Source organism: Schistocerca gregaria, chromosome 1, assembly GCF_023897955.1.
Source record: "Schistocerca gregaria isolate iqSchGreg1 chromosome 1, iqSchGreg1.2, whole genome shotgun sequence".
In the NCBI taxonomy this organism is placed as follows: Eukaryota; Metazoa; Arthropoda; class Insecta; order Orthoptera; family Acrididae; genus Schistocerca; species Schistocerca gregaria.
The window spans coordinates 130133718-130147388 of record NC_064920.1 but is presented as its reverse complement, the minus strand read 5'-3'; the positions used below and the strand labels follow the sequence as shown (position 1 = coordinate 130147388).

Below are 13671 nucleotides of genomic sequence, written 5' to 3'. Positions count from 1 at the left end.
TTTATTCATTGTATTTTGTGTGTTCTTCCTTGAGTGTCTGATAACAGACATTTCTAGATGAGAACTGTTATTTATATGAGAACTACTGTTTATGATTTATAGGGTTAACCCTGAAGTCGTTTTGTACATTAGAAATCTAGCTTTTCCGCATAATATCCAACATAAAACACTATTTCACAAACAAATGCTTCTGGAAGGAAAACGTCATTTGTGAGTTATTATTATTATTATTATTATTATTATTATTGCTGGTTGCTGTCACTGTAACATTGGGATGTAAGGAGAAATTTAAAGAAATGGTTGACCTGGTCATTGGCATTTGAAATACAACTTGCTTCTCAAATTACAGAATTCAATGATAATTTTATTCTACAGTGGTTATAGCCTAGACATAAAATGAAGGGGAGAGTGTTTAAGGTGTATGTGAACTGTCAAGACTTTTTATACATTACAATAATAATAATACTCCATGAATCTGCAAAGAGGGGGTTCTCTGGGGTAAATTTACTGATTTACTGTAAGTGCAAGACAATGAAATGACTTAATATTGTGATTGCCAACTATCAAAAAAGGTGGGTTAAATTTTACTTGTGGCAGTGGGAGTGTAGTGTGCTCATGTTAGTAATAGCATTGAATGCTGGGAATTATGTGACATTTATATCAATGCAAATGTTTTCTTATGAAATGTTCACTTTTAGGATAATTAATTTAATGAGTGGACAAGGTAAATTGATACCAAAATCTATTGGGGGTTGGGGGGGGGGGGGGCACTGAATCTCTTGGGAGTACCTCATTTTTTAGGCTGTTACTCAAGATTGAATGAAATTAAGCTTAATGAGAAGCTCAGATGGGGAGGTACTAGAAATGTAAAATATCATACGATTCTCATAAAAGCACAGTGGAAAAATAAGGTTAGTATATTGCACCAGAATATAAAGGGATTTTAAAAAAGTATATGCACTTCTTGTGTGTTTAGAAGGTTTAGAAATTGAGGATACCATAGATATACTATGCCTGTCAGAACACTGTCACTGATATGGAAAAGATCTAAATGAAAGTGGATATAAGCTCTTAGCACAGGTAAGTAGAGACACTATGGAGAGTATATGTTAAAACTTATCATAGATTAAAAAATTTAGAAACTAAAATATTTTGTGTAGATCAACCCGTAGAAGCATGCAGGTGTGAGCTTAAACTAAATAATGAGATTTTAATAATTGTAGCTGTGTATCAATTCCATTGGGAAATTTTCAGCTAATTTTGAAAAGCTTAGATGCTTTGTTATGCAATCTGTGAGACAGAGGGAAACAAATTATTGTTTATGGGGACTTCAATGTAGATTTTCAGAAAGTCTATTAGAAAGCTTGACCTTGAATTATTACTTGGTGCTTTCAAATTGACATTAGTTATTGATTTTTCCTACTTCGGTGGTACAGGAAAGGAGCACACTGATAGATAGTGTTTTTATAGACCAAGATAAATTTAATCAAATAAAAACATTTTCTATTAAGAATGGTCTGTGTGATTATGATCCACAGCTAGTTACAGTAAATGACATTACTCCATACAGTAAAGCAAAACAATCCTCCAAAAAAAGTGTGTTCAGTTAACAATTTAACAGTTGCAAATATTTGTGATGTCATGCAACAGTGGGACTTAAATGAGTTGTACAGGGAACTTGAGCCAAATTTATAATTTAACATATTTCTTGATACCTCTATGCGTATAACTGTTTCCCTAACAAAACAGTGAAACATAATTGTAAGAAACCATCTGAAAAGCCATAGTTTACTAAAGGAATAAAAATATCTTACAAACAGAAAAGGTACATGTATCTTATAACTAGAAGAAGTAATGGTCCAGATACAGTCAAACATTATAAAAACTATTGCACTTTATTAAGAAAAGTTATTAAGAAGTCCAGAAGTGTGTGCATTATGTCTGAGACTTGCACCTCTGATATTTAAAAATTAAAACAATTTGGAATATTGTTAAAAGGGAAACAGGGCAACTGAGAGCACAGGATGGCTGTCCCCCCCTCCCCCCCCCCCCCCCCTAAACTCGGCGAAAAGGTTATATATTTTTTAATTGTTGTAGAGATAGTAGGATCCCTCTATTCATTAGGAAATGCAAGGCTCTATGTAGAAGAGGCAATACTGATGCAATTTGATAAAATTTAAATTCAACCCACCTCTCCTACTGAAATTAGTAAAATAGTAAATTCGCTCAAAAGTAAAAGCTCGCGGGAATTGATGACATTTCCAGCAAAGTACCAAAAGCTCATTCCCAACAGATAAGTAGGATTGTCAGCCACATATGTAGTAGCTCACTGAAACAGGATATTTTTCTGGGCAGACACCATTGTTAAACCATTGCATAAAAAGGGGATAGGTCTGATGCTAACAACTACTGTCCAATCTCACTTCTAACAGCTTTATTCAAAATTCTTGAAAAATTAATGTATTCAAGAGTAGCTTCACATATTTGTAAAAATGAAGTACGGTACTAACCAAATGTCAGTTTGGTTTTCAGAAGGGCTTTTCAACAGGAAATGCTATATATGCTTTCACTGATCAGATATTAATGCTCTGAATAACTGAATATCACCAATTGGGGTATTTTGTTGTCTCTCAATCATGAAATTCTTCCACATAAGCTGCAGTATTGTGGTATGAGTGGGACAGTGCTCAAATGGTTTAATTCACATTTAACTAGAAGTATACAAAAGGGTGAAATTACATTACAGATTAGTCTGCAAAAATCAGCAGAGTCCTGTATCTGGGGAGGTATCAAGAATGGTGTCCCACAGGGTTCAGTCTCGGGCCCCTTATCGTTCTTGATGTATATTAATGACTTGTCACTCTGTATTCACGAAGATACAAAGCTAGTGCTTTTTGCTGATAGTAGGAGTGTAGTAATCACACCCAACAAACAAGAGTAGCTGAGGAAATTGTAAATAATGTCTTTCACAAAATTATTAAGTGGTCCTCTGCTAATACTCTCACTGATATTTGAGAAAATGCAGTATATACAGTTCTGCACAATTAATGACGTAACACCATTGATAACAGGAGTCTGTTGCTAAGGCAGAATATTAAAAATTTCTGGTTGTTTGCATTGATGAGAAACTGACTTGGAAGAAACACATTGATGATCTGCTGAAATGGTTGGGTTCAGCTACTTATGCTGTTAGTGTTATTGAAAATATTGGTGATAAACATATCGTTAAATTAGCCTACTATGCCTATTTTCATTCACTGCTTTCAGGTTGCATAATATTTTGGGGTAATTAATTACTAAGAGAAAAGGTATTCTTTGCACAAAAGTGTGTAATCAAAATAATAGCTGCAGCCCACCCAAGATCACCTTGCAGTCATTTTTAAGGAATTTGGATATTCACAGTACCTTCCAATACATATATTCACTTACAAAATTTGTTCTTAATAACCCTTCATGATTCAAAAATAAAAGCGAAGTGCATAGTTACTACACTAGAGGAAAGGTTGATCTTTACTATTTTGTGTTAAATCTGATTTTGGCACAAAAAGAAGTGAATTATGGTGCCATATAGCATTAAGTCTAAGCATTAAGTCTGTCATTAATAATTTCTGAATGACACCAATGTTGCCACACTGCACTGCCGTTGACATAAGTAAAATTTTACCAAAACGTGTAACATATTGAGAAACTTCACAGTTGTGTTGCACTCTATATAAAGTACTTGTGAAAGGAAAATCTCAGTTCCCTTTAACTATATATAGTTATTCTCTTTCCAATCTCAGTGCCTGTGGTATTGCTTATGGAATGGTATTCACTGCAGCTAATGTACCCTCTGCTTTGAGATTTATCATAAGTAATGTGTCTGGGGGCATTGCAAGATGTTAACTAAACTGTCACCTTTCAACCAAACTAGTCATTCTGTCACTGCAACTTACATTCAAAAAACTAATGTAGATGGAAAATAAATTTTGTCAGTGTTCTACACTCTTACTGTTACACACAGATTTCACACACCACTTCATTATTGCATTATGGGACAAATTCAACATTGTGTAACAGTAAGCTTAGTTGACCCCTTGGCATTCTATTAGTAATGGCTTAAAGAATTCAAGCAAGCATGATAATCTTAGAAATGAATTTTTATAACACTATAAGCTGCCATTTACATTTTTCTTTAATATTTGGCTGGTTTCAGTCGAAGAACTTTATCCAGCAAATCTTGTTTAACGGCAAGAGGTACACATGTACGACGTCTGTTCAAAAAATTCTTGAATTTCATCCACAGAATTTATCTGTGTTTACTTTTTACTTGTTGTACATGGTCTGCTTTGAAATATTCTCCTCCACAATTGCTACACTGCTCCCAACGCCATTTCCACTTCCAGAAGCTGGCTTGGTATGCCTCTTGCTGGATCGCACGAAGCGCCATCTGCGAATTTTCTTTTATCTTATCTGTCATTGCAGATCTTTGTCCTTTTAGTTGGGTGTTCAACTTTGGAAATAAAAGTGTCTTCAGCCGCCAAGTCTGGAGAGTATGGAGCGTGAGGCAGCACAGTGATTTCATTTTTTGTGCAATAATGATGCACCAACAGGGCTGAATGTGTGGGTGTGTTATCATGATGCAAGAGCCATGAATTGTCTCGCCACATTTCAGGCTTTTGCTTCTTACATTTTCTTGCAAGCATTGCAACACGTCCCCATAGTATCATCAAGTAACAGATTGTACTTGTGGCATGAATTAATGAGAACTAATCCTTAAAAGTCAAAGAAAACTATCAGCATGACTTTGACATTTGACCTGACCTTACAAGATTGTTTAGGTCTTTGAGAACCTTCTGCAACCAATTTTGAAGGTTGAACCTTGGTCTCAACATCATAATTGTAGACTCTCATCTCATCACCAGTTACAATTTTCTTAAGGAACATCTCATTCTCATTTGTGCGATCCGAAAGCTCTTCACAGATTGTGAGGCGAAGGTCTGTCTGGTGTTGACTTGAACAATGAGATAAACTTGGCAGCAAGTTGATGGATTCCAAGATGGATTTCATGACATGATCCACTGAAATGTTACATTTTTCTGCAATCTTTCAGAAAGTCAGTCTTAGATTAGCATGATCAATTCCATTGACATTCCTGATATGAGCATCACTGATAGGCATTGGAGATCATCCTAAATGAGGCTCATCTTTAACTTCTGCCTGGCCATTTTTAAACCATGTGAACCATTTGTAATGCCGAGTATGGCTTAAGCACTCATTGCTGTAGGCTTCCTATGTCATTTAGTATGCCCCTGTAAAAGTTTTCTTGAGTTACACACAAAATTTAATGCAGAGACATTGCTCCTCTAACTCTGCCATCTTGAAATTCACAATCTGTGTGATGCAACATTCTATTCAGTATAGTACTGAACAATAACTTATCATACATACAACAATGAAACTTCTGGCAGTTACACATTAAACACAGGCATGTGCAGGGATTTCGCTCCAACACACCATTGGTGCAAAATTACGAATGTCCCGGAATTTTTTGACAGTCTCCGTACATCAAAAAAGAACACAACATCAAAAATATAATATGTAAATGATGCTTAGCCATGCAAAGGTAGACGAATCTGATACGTGTTTATAATACTGGCCCAAAACATGACTGACCCATTTCCCTGCTATAGTCCTTGGAGTACATGCCTGAGACAAGCATTGCCATCTGCGAGCCTCCACTTTTTTTATGACAATCACAGGTGTCAGTGAAGCACTACACTAATCAGTGAAAAAAATCAGATGTCGTTGATGATGCTCACTTGCCCAATTTCTTCATGAATCACATTACTATGGGTTTATATATCACTTGCCCCCCCCCTTTTTTTTTTTTACATATTAGCATATTGTCATTTGGAAGTAGTGAGTGGATGCTAGAAAATGGTGTGCCAAGTGGAGAAATTTGAACATTTCCAATGTATTCTTCTGTTTCCAGTCAATATAGGGGTGACAGCAATAGAGGCTGGCAGAAATATTTGCTCCATCTATGGGGATAATGCCATTGGAGAGAGCACAGAAAGTTTTTTTTTTTTTTTTTTGGCTAAGGAGGATCATTTTGACAGTAGTGACCCATCATGTTCAGGAAGACGTTCAGGGTTCGATGAAGATTGTTTAAATGCATTAATCCACAATGATCCATGCCAGTGTACTTGAGAACAGGCAAATGTGATGAACTGCCATCATTCCACTATCGTGCAACATTTGCATGCAATGACAAAGGTTAAAAAATCTAGTGTATGGAAAGTGCATGCTCTAAGCCAAAACCACAAAAGTCAGTGGGTGGCCATGTGTGCATCCTTGCTTGCTCATCATCAATTGACTTTGTACAACACCGGCCATTCCTGTCCTGTATCATTACTGATGACAAGGAATGGTGTCTTCATGCTAACATAAGGGAAAGAAAAGAGTGGTTGAGCCCAAACAACATAAGGAAAAGAAAAGAGTGATTGAGCACAAAGCAACAACTCCCTGTACAAAGAGAAGTTCACATCCACAATAGATAATGTTATGCACCTGGTGGAACAGCAGTGGTGTGATGTACTATGACGGTCGGTGTGGCTGAGCAGTTCTAAGCGCTTCAGTCTGGGACTGTGTGACCGCTACGGTCGCAGGTTCAAATACTGCCTCGGGCATGTATGTGTGTGATGTCCTTAGGTTATTTAGGTTTAAGTAGTTCTAAGTTCTAGGGGACTGATGACCTCGGATGTTAAGTCCGATAGTGCTCAGAGCCATTTGAACCATTTTTGATGTACTATGAATTGCTTCTCTGAGTTGTAACCACCACTGCTGAAATTTATTGTCAGCATCTGAGACATCTTGCAGAGACAGTCCAAGAACAATGACCAGGAAGAATGCATGAAGTAATGCTACTACGTTATAATGCCTGCCCACATTCTGCTAGGCTGACACAAAAAAAAAAAACCATGATTACAGGGACCTTATCCACCTGATTTTTCACCCTCACTTTTCAAATTTTGTGTTCTCTGTTGAATAACCTTCAGCGAACTTCCTTTCTGGATGAAAATGCACTCTGAACATGGCTTGATGAGGTCTTCACTTCAAAACCAAAAACCATGTGATTTCTGTAGTTACAGAAGTGAAAATCTGTGCCAGTGTTGGCACATTGTTGTGAATAGTGAAGGGGAATATATTATTGATTAATAAAGTTTCTGTTATTTGTATCTGTTGTGTTTATTAATCTTATGGAAAAGTGCTACAAACTTATGCACCAACTTAATAGTTTAGAAATGGACTGGCTCAAGCTCTTTGTCAGATTAGTCATGAAGCAAAATGGCGAGGCAGACTATCCAGCACAGATCCAGCAGAGGTCAATAGGTTTAAATATGAGGGATCATCGTTACTTCCCAAGCATGTAAGATTAGATCCCTTTAATCACTGGCCACCCTTCAAATACTGGCCATTGTGAAATGATTATAAAGGCTACACCTTTGTCATGTGTGAGAAATGCAATGTTGGCTTATGTTTAAATAAAGACAAAAAATGCTTTCCTTCATTCCATTGTATCTGAAGACATATGGCATCCAACCATTTTCAGTAGTATCATTAATTCTATCATAACTGTTGTTCATTCAGTGTTTTTATACTATATACACTAGTATTTATTAATGGCGTAAATTTCACTTGGTTTTGCATAAGTGCAAAATGTAATTTATGAGTGAATACAGTCAGTTTCACACAATTTTGCATAATACAAAGCGTAAAAAAATATTTTTACCAGAATTGACAATGTCTTAGTTTTTTTTCAGTATTTTTTCCTGGCATCCTTGAACAGCTTTTTAAAAAAATCATTTGGTGTTAAAAAAAGAAAAGCATCGTATGAAGTGTTAATGTGAATATGGGCTCCATGTCACATCCAGGTATCTTGAATGAAGTTTACATGTTCCTTGACATAGCAAGACAGTTCATGAATAGGCAGCCAACCATAGTACATAATCACTAGGATTCCACTGTTGCTGAGTTTGAGATTTGTACAAGTAAAATTGAAGTTGGTGCTGTTTTCTTGAATACTACAAAATCTTAGCACCAATGTAGTGTCATTTTTTTTAATTTTTTCAGGGATATAAACAGACTGTTCATTCCTCATGCTTTTTCCTCTCTTCAAAATTATGAACTCCCTTTGATTTCATGCAAAAAAGGAATTAGAGTGCTGAGTGAAATCTGATAGTGACTCTATAACTGCTGTTGTACACCTGTCACAATGTCACCATAACTGTAAAATGCACATATGACTGACATATTTCCCCTACTTCTGCTTCTGTAGCAGGGCAGCTAACATCAGCCTCACATTTTCCTAGTTCTATTTTCAACCCTGTATATGAAGTACAAGTGTGTACTTTGGAAGTGGATGTCCCTTTCCAGTATAGACTCGTACAGTTGAGTCTGTGCTAACTGTCATTACTTGTTACAGTTTTGAAGCAGATGCAAATGATTGCTCAGTTGTCCACAATGGATGATATTCCCTATCTGCATAACACAGTGGATTGATAAATATTAACTATTCCTGGAATGACCCACCATACAGTTTTAATCTGCACAGTAGGTGTCAGATATTGACTGTATTCAAAATTTTATCATGTGAGTCTAATAATTTTCATAATGCCACATAATTATTAATTATATTACCATAAGAAAACTGTCTTCACTGAACACAAACAAATGACTGAGGTAGGTCCTCAGTATTTGTCCTGCGATGTAGCAGGGCTCTCTCTTTTTTAATGCTTTGTCTCCACATGGCACAGTCTTATGCTTGATCAAAATGGAGACCTGCAGTCTGGATGTCTATATGGTGTGTAACTAGCTGACATTACCTTAGTCTCCTAATAGGTCATTTACCATTATCTTTCAGCAGAAACCTCGTTTTGCTATTGTACTTGGGTCTGCTTTAAAAATGTGTTCATCCCAGTGTGATGGCATTCCCACTCCACACTGCTTGCGAATGTCGTCATTGATTATAAAGTGTGAAATGTTTTCGTATTCCATTGACTGTTGGTTTTTCTGTTGTTGCTAATTTAGCATTATTATCGGATAATTTTCATTCTGCCATAAAATCTTTTTACAAAAATATTATCAGTAAAAATCAAGGTCAGATTCACATTAAGCAGGATCAGGAGTTAAATTCCCATCCAGATTTAGTTTTTCCATTTCCGTTTCCTTCCCTGTCCAGCCCAGGCCTTTGCTCGATCTCCGTTCGTTGATTGCATGTTAAAGCACTAATATTCCCTTCAGTTCCTATCAAAATTATGTACTGAAGTCTGATATTGAATGTGATGTTAATGTCATTAGCGTCGTGTAAACTTCTTGTTGTATTAAAAGTGTATTGACTTAAACTCTATCAGAACTTTTGGCTTTCGGAACAAAGATCTATATTGTAGCCCTGGTTTGGCATAGCTTTACTTTGTTTGGCTGTTTTACTACAACTTAATATCTCCTGTAGAGTGATTGTCATTGCAGTTATCCTTTCATTTTTACTGAATTTTGGTTTCATTTCAGCTCTGGCGACTGGTGACAACATTCCTGTTCTTCGGGACAGTGGGCTTTAATTTTTTCTTCAGCATGATATTTACGTATAGATATTGTCGCATGCTGGAGGAAGGCTCATTTCGTGGCAGAACAGCAGACTTTGTTATGATGTTCCTATTTGGAGGATTTATGATGATTGTATCCTTTGTTAAAATTTATATGCATAATAACTTGTGGCCAACACCTTCTGTTATGAAAATTGTTACACTCACGTTGTTACTTCAGTTGGTGTCACATTACAGTGAAAGTGAAAGTGAAAGTGATAACCTCTCTAAAGTAATGTGTGTGCACACTGATAACACTATTAGCTCTTTGTGTGTCACTGGCTTGTTTACTTTCTTTTTGTAGCTGACAAGTACTTAATAGTTGCATTCTTAAGTTACACTGTGAGATTGATAAAAATGAAGCTTGCATAAACCTCAACACACACACATATATCCATACTTTAGTCATCCAGTATTTGAAAATGAGAGCACATAGAGACATGCAACAAACCTTACACATAATTTCAAACCTTTATGAAACTGTTTGCCACTGACAACACCCATAAAATGATGAAAGGAAAAAAGCTCACCGCTTACTAGATTTTTGCTTTGATGTCGTAAAACTGCCACATGAAACATGACGTTTTAATTTATTATTTCTTTACTACTAACAGTATCCTCAACACTTTTTGTAAACAGTATTCACATGTGCCACTGAATATACACCAGAAAAATTATTTTATTGTACAACTTATAGTTTAGGAGATACAACGTCAAATACAGAGATCTGTGACAAGCAAGCATAACATTTTAATTTAATATGTCTTTGCTGTGAATTCTATTTGCAACATATTTCGCAGACAGTATCCACATATATCACGGAATGTACCTACAAAAATATATCATAAAATAACACATAGTTTAGGAGATATGGCTTCAAGTACTGAAATGCATAAAAAACTGTGGCATCAAGTATGATGTTTTACTTTATTACTTGTTTATGACTAACTCTATTCGCAACAATTTTCACAGTGTCCACATATGCCGCTGAACATACCTAGAATATATCATTGCACGACACATAGTTCAAAAGATATGACATCATAAACATGTAGCTGCTTGAAAACGAAACTGCAGGGTGAAATTCACCAAATGATAGGCAAAATACATGTGAATAATGTAAAATAGATGTGGAATATATTTGACAAGTAATATATCGGCCGTCCGCGGATAGGAAAATCTGAGTGTGAGTTATAGGGTTTTATTTAAACTAAAGTCTTTCTCCAAGAGTTACAAAACAATATTCGTGCTGTAGGACTGATCCTCCAAGCCTACCAATAACTAAATCAGAGATTCTTCCAAACATAAACTGTCTGTAGTAACCATACAGCTTCACCAAACCAAGCCCTGGGCGTCTCGTGAAGAGCAGCGCGGAGTCCACGTTGCCGTCACCTGAGTCCAAGGATGAGTAGAGGCCCTGCGGGGATGACTCGGGTACGCTGGCGGCGGTGGATGATGACGCGGCGCCTATGATGACTACTGGGCTTGCTCGGCGTGAACAGTCTCTCCAGGCTCGTGCGCCAGCCTAAATACTGCTCGGTGCATGGATATGGCTGGCTCTATTTGCAGTCACATGTCGAGCGGTGCCGTGGACACCTCCTGGTGGTCTCTGGGAAGCGTCTGTGTTTCCGGGACGACCGGCCAGCCTGACCCCTACTCGGTCCCGGGCCCACTGTACTGGTCTGCTTCGCAGGAAGCGACAGTTTGCAGGCGCTTAGTCTGGACACAATAACAAGTGTGTACATGAGAAAAGCCATGGGTAAAAACTCGTCCTAAACTCTTGGAACTATTTCAGTCAAATTTGGTATACAAAATAATTACAATTCAGAAAGAAATACGTTGGTGGTAAGAACCACCAGCCTCCTATAAGGGTGAGTGTGATAGTGTGGAGAGAGAAGTGGGGAGGAGAAGAAGGAGAAATGCAAGGGGGAAGGATGAGATTGGCACATATAGGGGGAGGAGGAGATGGACAGAGAGTGGGGATGGAGAAGGAGGAGATGGGCTAACAAAAGATTGGAATAAAGACGCAAAGCAGGGTACTCGGCTAGTTCAAAATAAATCTTTTGAGCATTAGAATTTAAGCATGCTCGGCTACATTGACAGTGAAAGCAGTTCTAGATATGAACATTTGTATGGTTCATGCTTTTAATAGAAATATGAGTGCTGTTCAAGAAATAGGAATGAGGACAATATTTAAAAAGGAAATCACTATTGTTCTTCTTTTTAGGAATATAACTTTTCCCAATGTCCACCCACTTTTATAACCCATGCAAAAACTAGGAATTGCCAAGTTCTGTAAAATACACTCCCGTCTTAATTATGACATTATCTCTTGAGCAGAAGTTTTTGCCTTTGAGCTATTTCTCGATGTTTGGGATCAAGAAGAACCTGCTGGGAGCCAAATTGAGCAAATACAGGGTTGCGGCAGCAATTCTTAACACAATTCATGCGTTTTGCAGTAACACCTTGTGGCGAACATTTTTTTTTTTTTACCAAAAAGAAGCTTGTTTCCTACAATTTCTTGTCAAAGAGATTACCTGTAGTACCTTCCAGTGAAGTTATTAAATTTTCTTAGATGGGAATGTCAATAATTCTAGGAAGGAAACTGCTGGACTTTTGCAGATGATTTTGCAATACAGGGTGAGCACAAAATCTTGCCCTGATTATAAAAAATTATTACAGAATAACTGTTTGACATAATAAGTTACATTTAATGCCATTACATGGTTAGTATTACTAGTTGTTGTGATCAATAGATGGCGTTAGTGCTCCACAACACCGACAGTGTCTGTTAGGTCATGTTAGTTGCTGTCGAAATGGCGTTGAAGCAAGAGAAAGTGCAATGCGTGCTTTGGTTTCACAAAACTAAATCGCCCATTAGTGTTCAGCGTAAATTTCGGGCTTCTTATGGACGTAGCCCTCCTGACGTTAAATCAATAAAGCAATGGTATGCAAAGTTTAACAAAATAGGCAGCGTTGAAGATTATCCTCGAAGTGGCAGGCCTTGTGTGAGTGATGCAACTGTTGTTCGTGTCCGGCAGTTGTATCAGTGGAGTCCATCTAAATAAACTCATCAAGCATCACGTGAACTTCGAATACCTCAAGCAAGTGTAGTGAAGAGTCTTCTGAAAGGCTTAGGTTGCATGCTTACATAGTGCAAATCGTGCAGGCCTTGCAACCAAATGATTTGCTGAAACGTGCTGAATTTGCAACTGATATTCTCAACAGGATTGATGGCGTTAACGATTACTTAAATCGCATATGCTTTACTGATGAATCCACCTTTCATGTCAGTGGAATGATAAATAGACATAATGTCTGTATATGGGGTGCAGAGTCTCCACATGCTACTGTGCAGTCACAGTGAGACAGCGAAAAAAATGAATGTTTAGTGTGACCTCATGCCTAACAAGGTTTTTGGACCCTTTTCTTCGGAAAAATCAATTACCATTAACATTTATATAGACATTTTGCAACAGTTCTTTGTCCCACAGTTATAAGAATATCAACCAAAGATAATTTTCCAGCAAGATGGAGCATCGCCCCCTCCCCCACTGCGCTTTGTTAGTGCGTGATTTCCGGATCAGTGGATTGGGAGGAGCGGTCCAACACCCTGGCCACCCCACTCTCCAGACATTACGCCCCTTGAAATTTTTTTTTCTGGTGCTATATCAAGGCCATAGTCTTCGTCACACCAGTTGCTGACGTTGACGAACTGAAGGCTAGCTACAAGCTGCTGTGGGTACTGTGACAGAACACATGTTACAAAACACCTGGCGGGAACTGGAATACTGCCTCGACATTCTCCAGGCTACCAAGAGAGCACACATTGAGGTTTACTAATGTAAGTGGTCTTCTAAAAACTAGTAACACTAACCTGTGTTATGGCATCAAATGTAAATTATTATGTCAAACAATTATTCTGTAATAAATGTTACAATCAGGGCAAGACTTTGTGCTCACCCTGTACTTTCAAAAAATCTGCTAGATGCAGTTATTCAGATAAAGCAGAAACAACAAATAGATTTGGTCTCAAAATTTCAGCTGA

The 13671-nt window shown here is 37.4% G+C and overlaps 1 protein-coding gene across 1 annotated transcript in view; it reads left to right on the top strand.

Moving 5' to 3' along the window:
- LOC126334849 (derlin-2) overlaps positions 1–13671 on the top strand; it is a 66313-nt gene that overhangs the window by 745 nt on the left and 51897 nt on the right. The window contains exon 3 of the mRNA XM_049997521.1: positions 9550–9717. Within this exon, the coding sequence (XP_049853478.1) occupies positions 9550–9717 (168 nt within the window). The remainder of the gene's footprint in view (positions 1–9549; positions 9718–13671) is intronic.